The sequence below is a fragment of the Triticum aestivum genome, chromosome 3A (assembly GCF_018294505.1).
Source record: "Triticum aestivum cultivar Chinese Spring chromosome 3A, IWGSC CS RefSeq v2.1, whole genome shotgun sequence".
NCBI lineage: Eukaryota > Viridiplantae > Streptophyta > Magnoliopsida > Poales > Poaceae > Triticum > Triticum aestivum.
Window position 1 is genome coordinate 563952016 of NC_057800.1, and position 13322 is coordinate 563965337.

At 46.2% G+C, this 13322-nt stretch overlaps 1 protein-coding gene across 15 annotated transcripts; it reads right to left on the bottom strand.

Annotated features, from left to right (window-relative positions):
• Nucleotides 1-360: 360 nt before the first annotated feature.
• LOC123062238 (uncharacterized) lies at nt 361-3571 on the bottom strand. 15 transcript variants are annotated; one of them, XR_006429596.1, is made up of 10 exons: nt 3356-3571; nt 3008-3234; nt 2787-2936; nt 2544-2702; nt 2292-2455; nt 2084-2174; nt 1568-1647; nt 973-1080; nt 848-892; nt 361-554 (listed from the first exon to the last, which is right to left on the bottom strand). XR_006429596.1 is itself a non-coding variant. In XM_044485675.1 (9 exons), the coding sequence occupies exons 1-8, from the start codon at nt 3480-3482 to the stop codon at nt 1020-1022; spliced, it is 1059 nt and encodes a 352-aa protein (XP_044341610.1). In that variant the 5' UTR covers nt 3483-3571; the 3' UTR covers nt 361-892; nt 973-1019. The 15 variants fall into 15 exon arrangements, 3 of the variants coding, with proteins under 3 accessions (XP_044341610.1, XP_044341611.1, XP_044341612.1); XR_006429593.1 differs by having other exon boundaries at nt 361-617; XR_006429595.1 differs by having other exon boundaries at nt 361-631.
• Between the last annotated feature and the right edge of the window lie 9751 nt (nt 3572-13322).

Consider the following 13322-nt stretch of genomic DNA (forward strand, 5'->3'; position numbering starts at 1 on the left):
TCCAGTCGGGAGGAGGAAGAGGACCAGAGAAAGAGGAGGAAAAGGTCCCGATTGCAACCTTTGTTTTGAGTCAAAAAAATTTAAAAAGATCTCTGCCCTCACACATATCATACACAAAAAACTCATAAAAAACGTTTTGAGGTATACCCTAACAGCCTGTTTGGTAAACACTTGGGCAAGGGCATAGGAGTTTGCACAAGGGTGTTTATGAAGGGATTAGGCATGGGAAGTAGATTTTTACTCCCATTCCCTTGTTTGGCATATGATGGGAATTGGCGTGGGATAAAACGATTTTACAGGACAGGCATATACCGGATCTGCTAGAGATGCTCTAAGAAACGGGGGAGCGAGTAAAAAGCATCACAAGGAAACCCACTGCAAATGCTCACCATCAAAACAATTGTTATGGGGCGAAAAGCCGACGACACCAGCAATAGAGAATAAAGTCTGAAAGAAAGGGGATGCTCAGAGCTGAAGATAAAACGCACAAACAAGGTCCCAAACATCCTCCACTAAGCCCAGGCACCATCAGCTTGCGGTAGCATCGTCCGCCGCTGCACAGATCCACATCAAAGTAGGTGTTCTCCCTGAGCATCCTCGCTTCGCGCTCCATGGCACTACAATCATCATTCTTCAGCAAGGTTATACCTCAAAACTAACATGCGGTGTGTTGGTTCATTTTGTCCAAAAACATACATAGCAAGGTTATCACAACAACAGCCAACTTCATAATTCCCAGTACCACAGCTCTGGATACTTTAAACTATTAAGGTATATAAGCTGCACAACTAATCTGAACTGTGAATTTCCTTTTCGAGGGGAAAGCACCAAAAGGCAACAGACGTACCTGTCTTTTGCAAGCTCTTTCGTCTGCACTGCAAGAAGATCCTGCCTGACTTGCACACAAATGCTAACAAAAAATCATTGAGACTCACTGTCAATAGTGCAGAACATAAGAGTTAAGAGATTTACCTTTTTATGATCAAACTTCAAAGCTTCCAATTCTCTATCCCTTTCACTCAACTTCCTTTCCAGCTCAACAATGTACTTCTCTCGTTCACCAAGTGGCGCCTGTTCAATCTGGATGCCAGTTTTGTTTACAACAGGAGGAAAGACCGTCTGCATAACGATTATATCGAGTGAAGGTAACACAAGGCGCTCAAATCATAATTACCAGATAAGTTTGTTTTACGCTAGCATGCACCCTACATATAGCAATGACGGACCAACGGCATGTGTATCAGCTACTATTCAACTTTGATAATATCAAGGTACTATTCAATTGTAAGCTACAGAACAAATGGGGATGCTAAGCTGAGCAAAGTTTTCACGAGAACAAGCTTCTTTCTGTCTGACAAAAATCCTCTTTGCCACCTAGCTAAACTTTTGAAGAACTTGAGATACAATACAATTGGCTCTTCATTCGTCAAGTTGGTAACACTTCCCTCTACTTGCATAATTTGGGTTGTCAAGAGAATAATTCCATCACAATGCCCACTCTTTGGAGACTGTAAACAATGCTACCTAGTGCGTTCTGCAAGAAAAAGCAAGAGTTGAACCATGTTACCTGTGATACTTCTCATTTAAGGTTACCGCATTGGCTTTTGGTGACCGTTCATCAAGTGGCGCCTGTTCATCAAGTGACGCCTGTTCAATCTGGAGGTCAGTTTTCTATTACCAAATGGAGGAAAGAGTGTCTGCATTAACTATTATAACAAGTGAAGGTAACACAAGGCGCTCAAACCATAATGACCAGATAAGTTCATTTGACGCTACCAAGCACCCTATATAGCAATGACGGACCAACAGCATGTGCATAAGCAACTATTCAATTTTGATAATATGAAGGTGCCAACTCTTTGTACAAGATATTTCTTGTAAAAATTCAGTCGTAAGGATGCTAAGGTGAGCAAGGTTTTCACCAGAACAAGCTCCGTAAAACAAAGTTCCTCCTTGGCACCTAGCTAAACATTTGAAAAACATGCTCTTCGTATGTCAAGTTGGTAACACTTGGCTTCACTCTCCTTGCATGAGTCGGGTTTTCCAGAGAATTATTCCATCACAATCACAATGCTAATGTTACCTGTGATAACTCGTCATCTGAGGTTTCCACCTTGGTCTTTCGCTTCCTGTTCTTCTTTTGAAAATCCATTACCATGTAAGTATTGTTGCCCCTGGGGAAAGTAGAAAAGATCAATAATATTCACCAGTTCACTACCTTAAGAGACAAAGAACATCAATTGACTAAAAATTGTTCACACTAAGAACGCAACAATAGAGCATCATAATACCTTGAGTAATTGTTCAGTACGTGGCTCATAACCTTAAGGACGGCCTCACGGATCATGTCGCAAAGATACATCTCATGGGGTGGATGATTGTAAGAGCGGTAGGCATAAAGTTTCTTTGTTTGCCCCATCCACTGGCACATTAGCCTGGCCTCCTTAGCAACACCCTTGAAAGTTAAAAACAACAACTCGAAGTTAGCACGAAACATAGAAAACTACAAGTAAAGCTCTGTGTTTGGGAATGCATGCACAGACCACCATGGCAGCAATGGAGGCAGCAGATTCAGGCCCAGTAATGTGCATTAAATTCAGTGCACAGTGGCGGATGAGGTTGCATAATCTGATTTCCTCGTCAGTGGATTTAGCCCAACGGTGCAGAAGCTCAGACGCCAAAACAGCCTCATTGGAGATACACTGAAATCAACACGCAATTTTGCGATCACATTCTCAAAGTTTAGACATGAAATACATTTAGTTTTGCAAATGTGCAGTACGTACCACCAAGCTAGCAGCAGCAGTTTCAGAGAATTCTTCACTAGTGGAGATGATGGCACGGGCTCGCTCCTGTATCAATTGGCTCAGATGTTTCACATTGCGGACGCGTTTGTTATTCCATGCCAACATGAAACGCTCCTCCATTTTCAGACACTTCAAATTGGTGAACACAAGCAAATTAGCACGGATGAATCACGATTCTGTAGAGGAAAGCAGAAACTTACAAACTGGGCGGCATCTACAAGTGACGCATCCGGGTCGAATTGGGTATCATTATTCACTGCTCGGTATTTGAGCGGCCAGTCTTCAGGTTTTGAGTTGCCAGCGGCAGCAGCAACGTAATCCATGCGATTGCGCTTGTGATACTCCGTCAGGTACTCCAAATACGTGGGGATCGGAACACTGGTATGTGGCAGTAGCCGGTCCCAACCCCAGGCCTCCTCAAAGATAGCTGGTCAAAGATCAAGCAATAGTAAATCGGACGTGTTCGCTGATTGGAAAGACAAGAATACGAACAAGGCAGAGGCAATGACATTGAAATTAAAGCCCAGGTAAGATTGAGTAGCGCCTACCTGTGTACCGGAAGATCCGAACCGGCGGTATCCAGTTGACAGTCTCCGGGTATAGTTGCTTCCTAACTACCCATGAAGCAAAATACTCACTTTCATCATCATGTTCTTTGGGGGACGCAATATCCATCCTGTCGTCTCCAGAATCGGAACTACGGTATCGGCCATTCGTCCTGGATCTGATCTAGGGTTTCTGACGGGGAGCAATGCGAGCGAAGACGGCGGCGGGGGAAGGTAATATAGACTGCTGGACTGCTGGACTAAATGGGTAGGTTCCATGGGCCGGGCCGTGGCTAAAAGTTAGAAAAGGAAGACGGAAACTGGGGCCCACGCTCGAGCGCTTTGGTCGGCCCAGCAAACGAGAGCGTCGCTCGCACAATCCGCCCGCGCCGCTGGTTGGCCGTTAACTATGAGACATTTGACCGTTGACTTTTCTAAAAAGTTGACGAAATTTGAAAAGAATCACGAGTTTTAAAAAAAAGGATTTCTAAGAAATGTTTGCAAAATTGAAAAAAGGATCATGATTTTGAAAGAAAAGTGCACAAATTTGGAAAAAGATTGCAGTTTGAAAAAAAATCATCGGTTTTGAAAAAAAACATGGATTTTGTAAAATAGTTCATGATTTTTTTAAAAAAAAGAGAAAATAATTCATTGATTTTAAGAAAAAATACATTAATTTCACGCATTTTAAGAAAAGAAAGGAAAAAACTGGTCCAAAAAAACCTAAATGAAAAAAAAACGGTTCGGAAGCTTTCCATAACCAGGAATGAATCTTCCTCTCGTACGCTCGGGGGGTGGCACATTTATTATCGGAAGAAGGAAGAGGGTGTGCGATGTGTTACAGAGAAGTCTTTACCAGGCACTTTAAGGCCCGAGGTTAAACTTATGTGGGGAACCCATAAATAAAACTTGTGCGGGGAACCTTTTATGTGGATCGGTTGAAAACGGGTGATGCTATTTCAAATACATAGCACATGTGCTAAGAGTGTCACATATGCAAAAAAGTGATGTGGCAAAGCAATTAGGCATGTACAATGGTGGCATATGGATATAGATGCCCCATAAGAAAAAAGTAGCATGTGGCCCCTGCATTAATTTTCTCTCCCCAATGCAGGCCGCCACTAATGGGCTTCATCAAGGAATAGAAAATAAAGCTTCTAATGCACATGCATCTCTACTCTTTACTCTAACTTCTTTTAACTTTTTACATCGGACCACATTTTCTCTCTCCAAGCACCAGCCTCCTACACAGGATCCCGCTTCCCCATCCGAACCTATTTTTTCTGACATCTGATTCTACATGGCATGCGAGGCATCACCCTAGGGCTATGCATTCGCCATGCCCTTAAAAAGGAGAGAGAGCATTATGGTGATCTCAGGAAGAAACGATGCTAAGCATGTGAACCTATACAAAATGACTTCCAACCAATGCATGAAGATGTTCAGGTGTTAAAACATTAAATGAGGGAGGCTTAGCTACAAAAGCTAAGCACCAATGCATCGGGAAGAGTAGTTTGTAAGCTTTTGAAAGCACAAGTGCTCCCTGGGTGGTTTTGGTAATTAATGTCAACATATCTCTTGTTGGACTAATACTTTTATCTAGTATATTTCAGATAAGTTCAACAGTGGAGTGGCGTGGACAAGAGGATGTGGAACCCCTTCAAGATGCTAAGGACACAGGATTGCCTCAAGCTCAAAAGCTCAAGACTCTGCATTTTCATTTTTGGTGATCCAAGATCACATTGAGTCCTTAGAAAAGCCAATACTATTAAAAGGGGATGAGGTGTTGCTTAATGGCTTGCTTGCTCAAAATACTTAGTGATATGCTCCAAAAACCCTCAACCACTTTCTCATATCCACATATGTTCCAAACCAAAAGTCAAACTCGGCCCCATCAAAATGTTCTATCCGGCGCCACCGTGTTCATTTGACATAGTCATTGCCAAAAACCCTAGTCACTTCGGTCTCACCGAGATGGGATTGTAAACTCTCTGTTTCCCTTCGTAACGTTTCGGTCTAACCGAGATGAGCGATCGGTCCCACCGAGTTCGTAGTGCAAACTCTCTGTTTCCCCTTCGTAACATTTCGGTCTCACTGTTGGTGTCAAAACCGGCGGATCTCGGGTAGGGGGTCCCGAACTGTGCGTTTAAGGTCGATGGTAACATGAGACCGGGGACAGGATGTTTACCCAGGTTCGGGCCCTCTCTATGGAGGTAATACCCTACTTCCTGCTTGATTGATCTTGATGAATATGAGTATTACAAGAGTTGATCTACCACGAGATCGTAATGACTAAACCCTAGAAGTCTAGCATGTATGACTATGGTAATGAGTATATCGTTTCCGAACTAACCCCTCCGATTTATATAGACACCGGGGGGATCAAGGGTTACATAGAGTCGGTTACATAAGAAGGAATCTTCATAGTTTGGTCGCCAAGCTTGCCTTCCACGCCAAGGAGAGTCCAATCCGGACATGGGTATAGTCTTCGGCCTTCATGTCTTCACAACCCATCAGTCCGGCCCATGGATAACAGGACGGACGCCCGAGGACCCCTTAGTCCAGGACTCCCTCAGTAGCCCCTGAACCTGGCTTCAATGACGAGGAGTCCGGCGCGCAGATTGTCTTCGGCATTGCAAGGCGGGTTCCCTTTTTACTAAACTCCAAGAGTATTCGGACCTGTAACACGTGCCATACACAACCGCAGAGAGAATATAATACCCGCACGAGTCCAATCCGCTGACAGCTTTTTACAACATGACATTTCGTCAGCCCGGTCATAATTTCGAACCGTTTTTCGTCTGTCGCTCCATGTTTCGAGATGCGGTTGCCATTGGCACATCTTGTTGAAGTAGAGATCGTGTCCCCTTATTGCGGGATTCTCATCAATGCGGGTGCGGGTAATCCAACTGTGCCATTTGCACGTCCCTTGGGAATAGGCGAGTTTAAGGTGAGTGGGGAGGCGCTTGATATTCATGGTCTTTATAAGGGGATAAGGATTCCCTTTCTTCACCCACACCTTGGCTCCTCCTCAGCCCTTCCGTCCCTGAGCTCCAACGCCCAAGCTTTAGCTTTTCCTTGTCCGAGAAAGCACTCCAAATATGTCTGGACCCGGAGTTGGAGGCAAGTGGATGGCCTCCTCCGTCAAGAAGAAGGATATCAAGGAGCTCCGGGAGGCCGGGTATCTGGCCAAGGAGATTGCTCACCGACTCCCGCCCAAGGGACAGATCGTCCCTACTCCAGAGCCCCACGAGAGGGTTGTGTTTCTTACACATTTCGTCCGCGGGCTGGGGTTCCCTCTTCACCCATTCGTCCGTGGACTGATGTTTTACTATGGGCTAGACTTCCATGACCTAGCCCCCAACTTCATTCTCAACATCACAGAATTCATTATCGTGCGCGAGGCCTTTCTCCGCATCCCACCTCATTTCGGCCTATGGCTGAAGACCTTCAATGTGAAGCCGAAGGTGGTGAGTGGCCAAAAAGCAGAGTGCGGAGGCGCCATGGTGGGCAAGATGCCCAACGTCACCTGGCCAGAAGGCTCATTCGCGGAGACGATGAAGGGGGGCAATCAGGGTGGTTCTACATCACCGAGCCGTGCAACGCCAACTGGGCGGCGGCCCCCGAATTCCGATCCGGAATCCCGATGCGGCTCACCTCCTGGCAAGAGAGGGGCCTAACCTAGGGTCCCTCGGACGAGCTGACTGGGCTCCAGACGTGTTCCAGAACATGATAGACAGGAAAATCAAGCTTGTCAACGTGATCCAGGCCATGCTCATTCGTCAGGTCCTTCCGTGCCAACGTCAGACTTGCTATCTTTGGGAGTACGATCCGACCAAGCACTAGACGCTACTAGATCTCTTCGGCACGACACACGAAGACATCTGGAAAGTGCTCTTCAAGGCCAACGAGACGCCACCGCCCACGACCGAGGATCGCGGGCTTAGCCTAAAACGTCAGGATAATTCGGTAAGTTCTTTCATGTTTTCAAGGTATACCCTTTACTAGCATATTTTGAGGAGAACATAAGCTTTCCTACCCATGTTTTCAGGCCTAGATCGAGGGAGCAAAGGGGATTAACTGTCCGGCTCCGCTGCCCAAGGACCAAGAATTCCCACTACTGGCGAAAATGCTATTTCCGGCACCTTATGAGGTGCCAGAGAAGACGGTCAAGAAAGCGGCCAAAGGGGCCAAGAAGGGCCTCGCCGAAAAGGTGCTTCGGACGTGATGTCCGAAGGCGAGGCTCACTCTTCATCTGCCGCCGGCGACGACGAAGAGGAGGAAGAAGGCGACTCCCCACCTGAAGTGGGGAGGAAGAAGAGAGCGCCCCCCCCCCCAAATCCGGAGGCGAAAGTGTTGGGGAACGTAACAGAATTTTAAAATTTTCTACGCATCACCAAGATCAATCTATGGAGTCATCTAGCAACGAGGGCGAGAGGAGTGCATCTACATACCCTTGTAGATCACGAGCGGAAGCGTTCAAGAGAACGGGGTTGATGGAGTCGTACTCGACGTGATTCAAATCACCGATGACCTAGTGTCGAACGGACGGCACCTCCGCGTTCAACACACGTACGGTTGGGAGACGTCTCCTCCTTCTTGATCCAGCAAGGGGGAAGGAGAGGTTGATGAAGATCCAGCAGCACGACGGCGTGGTGGTGGAAGCAACAGTGATCTCGGCAGGGCTTCGCCAAGCGCTAGGAGATGGAGGAGTGTCACGGGAGGGAGAGGGAGAGGCCAGGGGCTTGTGTGCGCAGCCCTCCCTCCCCCCACTATATATAGGGTGCCTAGGGGGGTGCCGGCCCTAGGAGATCCAATCTCCTAGGGGGGCGGCGGCCAAGGGGGTGCCTTGCCCCCCAAGGCAAGGGTGGCACCCCCACCCCTAGGGTTTCTAGCCCTAGGCGCAGGGGGAGGCCCAAGGGGGGGCACCAGCCCACTAGGGGCTGGTTCCCCTCCCACTTCAGCCCATGGGGCCCTCCGGGATAGGTGGCCCCACCCGGTGGACCCCCGGGACCCTTCCGATGGTCCCGGTACAATATCGGTGACCTCGAAACCTTCCCGAAGGCCGAAACTGGACTTCCTATATATAAATCTTTACCTCCGGACCATTCCGGAACTCCTCGTGATGTCCGGGACTCCGAACAACTTTCGGGTTACCATGTGCTAATATCTCTACAACCCTAGCGTCATCGAACCTTAAGTGTGTAGACCCTACGGGTTCGGGAGACATGCAGACATGACCGAGAAGCCTCTCCGGTCAATAACCAACAGCGGGATCTGGATACCCATGTTGGCTCCCACAAGCTCCATGATGATCTCATCGGATGAACCACGATGTTGAGGATTCAATCAATCCGTATACAATTCCCTTTGTCAATCGGTACGTTACTTGCCCGAGACTTGATCGTCGGTATCCCAATACCTTGTTCAGTCTCGTTACCGGCAAGTCACTTTACTCGTACCGTAATGCATGATCCCGTGATCAATCACTTAATCACTTTGAGCTCATTATGATGATGCATTACCGAGTGGGCCCAGAGATACCTCTCCGTCATACGGAGTGACAAATCCCAGTCTCGATTCATGCCAACCCAACAGACACTTTCGGAGATACCTGTAATGTACCTTTATAGTCACCTAGTTACGTTGTGACGTTTGGCACACCCAAGGCACTCCTACGGTATCCGGGAGTTGCACAATCTCATGGTCTAAGGAAATGATACTTGACATTCATAAAAGCTACAACAAACGAACTACACGATCTTTGAGCTAAGCTTAGGATTGGGTCTTGTCCATCACATCATTCTCCTAATGATGTGATCCCGTTATCAATGACATCTAATGTCCATAGTCAGGAAACCATGACTATCCTTTGATCAACGAGCTAGTCAACTAGAGGCTCACTAGGGACGTGTTGTGGTCTATGTATTCACACATGTATTACGATTTCCGGATAACACAATTATAGCATGAACAATAGACAATTATCATGAACAAAGAAATATAATAATAACCATTTTATTATTGCCTCTAGGGCATATTTCCAACAGTCTCCCACTTGCACTAGAGTCAATATTCTAGTTACATTATGATGAATCGAACACCCATGCAATTCTGGTGTTGATCATGTTTTGCTCTAGGGAGAGGTTTAGTCAACGGATCTGCTACATTCAGGTCCATATGTACTTTACAAATCTCGATGTCTCCATTTTGAACACTTTCACGAATGGAGTTGAAGCGACGCTTGATATGCCTGGTCTTCCTGTGAAACCTGGGCTCCTTAGCAAGGGCAATAGCTCCAGTGTTGTCACAGAAGAGAGTCATCGGGCCCGACGCATTGGGTATGACTCCTAGGTCGGTAATGAACTCCTTCACCCAGACTGCTTCTTGTGCTGCCTCCGAGGCTGCCATGTACTCCGCTTCACATGTAGATCCCGCCATAACGCTTTGCTTGCAACTGCACCAGCTTACTGCCCCACCATTCAAAATATACATGTATCCGGTTTGTGTAGAGTCATCCAGATCTGTGTCGAAGCTAGCATCGACGTAACCCTTTACGACGAGCTCTTCGTCACCTCCATAAACGAGAAACATTTCCTTAGTCCTTTTCAGGTACTTCAGGATATTCTTGACTGTTGTCCAGTGTTCCATGCCGGGATTACTTTGGTACCTTCCTACCAAACTTACGACAAGGTTTACATTAGGTCTGGTACACATCATAGCATACATGATAGACCCTATGGCCGAGGCATAGGGGACGACACTCATCTTTTCTCTATCTTCTGCCATGGTCGGGCATTGGGCCGTGCTCAATCTCGTACCTTGCAATACAGGCAAGAACCCCTTCTTTGACTGATCCATTTTGAACTTCTTCAATATCTTGTCAAGGTACATACTCTGTGAAAGACCAATGAGGCGTCTCGATCTATCTCTATAGATCTTGATGCCTAATATATAAGCAGCTTCTCCAAGGTCCTTCATTGAAAAACACTTGTTCAAGTAGGCCTTTATGCTTTCCAAGAATTCTATATCATTTCCCATCAAAAGTATGTCATCCACATACAATATGAGAAATGCTACAGAGCTCCCACTCACTTTCTTGTAAATGCAGGCTTCTCCATAAGTCTGCATAAACCCAAACGCTTTGATCATCTCATCAAAGCGAATGTTCCAACTCCGAGATGCTTGCACCAGCCCATAAATCGAGCGTTGGAGCTTGCACACCTTGTCAGCATTCTTAGGATCGACAAAACCTTCCGGCTGCATCATATACAATTCTTCCTTAAGGAAACCATTAAGGAATGCCGTTTTGACGTCCATTTGCCATATCTCATAATCATAGAATGCGGCAATTGCTAACATGATTCGGACGGACTTCAGCTTCGCTACGGGTGAGAAAGTATCATCATAGTCAACCCCTTGAACTTGTCGATAACCCTTAGCGACAAGCCGAGCTTTATAGATGGTCACATTACCATCCGCGTCTGTCTTCTTCTTAAAGATCCATTTATTTTCTATGGCTTGCCGATCAACGGGCAAGTCAGTCAAAGTCCATACTTCGTTTTCATACATGGATCCTATCTCGGATTTCATGGCTTCCAGCCATTTGTCAGAATCCGGGCCCGCCATCGCTTCTTCATAGTTTGAAGGTTCACCGTTGTCTAACAACATGATTTCCAAGACAGGGTTGCCGTACCACTCTGGTGCAAAACATGTCCTTGTGGACCTACGAAGTTCAGTAGCAACTTGATCTGAAGTTTCATGATCATCATCATCAACTTCCTCTCTAGTCGGTGCAGGCACCTCAGGAACATTTTCTTGAGCTGCGCCACTTACCGGTTCAAGAGGTAATACTTCATCAAGTTCTACCTTCCTCCCACTTATTTCTTTCGAGAGAAACTCTTTCTCTAGAAAGGACCCATTCTTGGCAACAAAGATCTTGCCTTCGAATCTGAGGTAGAAGGTATACCCAACAGTTTCTTTAGGGTATCCTATGAAGACGCATTTTTCCGACTTGGGTTCGAGCTTTTCAGGTTGAAGTTTCTTGACATAAGCATCGCATCCCCAAACTTTTAGAAACGACAGCTTAGGTTTCTTCCCAAACCATAATTCATACGGTGTCGTCTCAACGGATTTCGACGGAGCCCTATTTAAAGTGAATGCGGCAGTCTCTAAAGCATAGCCCCAAAATGATAGCGGTAAATCGGTAAGAGACATCATAGATCGCACCATATCTAATAGAGTGTGATTACGACGTTCGGACACACCATTACGCTGAGGTGTTCTAGGCGGCGTTAGTTGTGAAACTATTCCACACTTTCTTAAGTGTGTGCCAAATCCGTGACTCAAGTATTCTCCCCCACGATCTGATCGCAAGAACTTGATTTTCCTGTCACGTTGATTCTCAACCTCACTCTGAAATTCCTTGAACTTTTCAAAGGTCTCAGACTTGTGTTTCATTAAGTAGACATACCCATATCTACTCAAGTCATCAGTGAGGGTGAGAACATAACGATAGCCACCGCGAGCCTCAACACTCATTGGACCGCACACATCAGTATGTATGATTTCCAATAAGTTGGTTGCTCGCTCCATTGTTCCTGAGAATGGAGTCTTGGTCATTTTACCCATGAGGCATGGTTCGCACGTGTCAAATGATTCGTAATCAAGAGACTCTAAAAGTCCATCTGCATGGAGCTTCTTCATGCGTTTGACACCTATGTGACCAAGGCGGCAGTGCCACAAGTATGTGGGACTATCATTATCAACCTTACATCTTTTGGTATTCACACTATGAATATGTGTAGCATTACGCTCGAGATTCATTAGAATAAACCATTCACCATCGGAGCATGACCATAAAACATATCTCTCATATAAATAGAACAACCATTATTCTCGGATTTAAATGAGTAGCCATCTCGAATTAAACGAGATCCTGATACAATGTTCATGCTCAAAGCTGGCACTAAATAACAATTATTGAGGTTTAAAACTAATCCCGTAGGTAAATGTAGATGTAGCGTGTCGACGGCGATCACATCAACCTTGGAACCATTCCCGACGCGCATCATCACCTCGTCCTTCGCCAGTCTCCGCTTATTCTGCAGCTCCTGCTTTGAGTTACAAATGTGAGCAACCACACCAGTATCAAATACCCAGGAGCTACTACGAGTACTGGTAAGGTACACATCAATTACCTGTATATCACATATACCTTTCGTGATGCTGGCCTTCTTGTCCTCTAAGTATTTGGGGCAGTTCCACTTCCAGTGACCACTTCCCTTGCAATAAAAACACTCAGTCTCGGGCTTGGGTCCATTCTTTGGCTTCTTCCCGGCAGCTTGCTTACCAGGCGCGGCAACTCCCTTGCCGTCCTTCTTGAAGTTCTTCTTACCCTTGCCTTTCTTGAACTTAGTGGTTTTATTCACCATCAACACTTGATGTTCCTTTTTGACTTCTACCTCTGCTGATTTCAGCATTGCAAATACTTCAGGAATGGTCTTTTCCATCCCCTGCATATTGAAGTTCATCACAAAGCTCTTGTAGCTCGGTGGAAGCGACTGAAGGATTCTGTTAATGACCGCATCATCCGGGAGATTAACTCCCAGCTGAGTCAAGCGGTTATGCAACCCAGACATTTTGAGTATGTGCTCGCTGACAGAACTATTTTCCTCCATCTTACAGCTGAAGAACTTGTAGGAGACTTCATATCTCTCGACCTGGGCATGAGCTTGAAAAACCATTTTCAGCTCTTCGAACATCTCATATGCTCCGTGTCTCTCAAAACGCTTTTGGAGCCCCGGTTCTAAGCTGTAAAGCATGCCGCACTGAACGAGGGAGTAATCATCAGCACGTGTGTGCCAAGCGTTCATAACGTCTTGGTTATGTGGGATGGGTGCGTCACCTAGCGGTGCTTCTAGGACATAATCTTTCTTGGCAGCTATGAGGATGATCCTCAGGTTCTGGA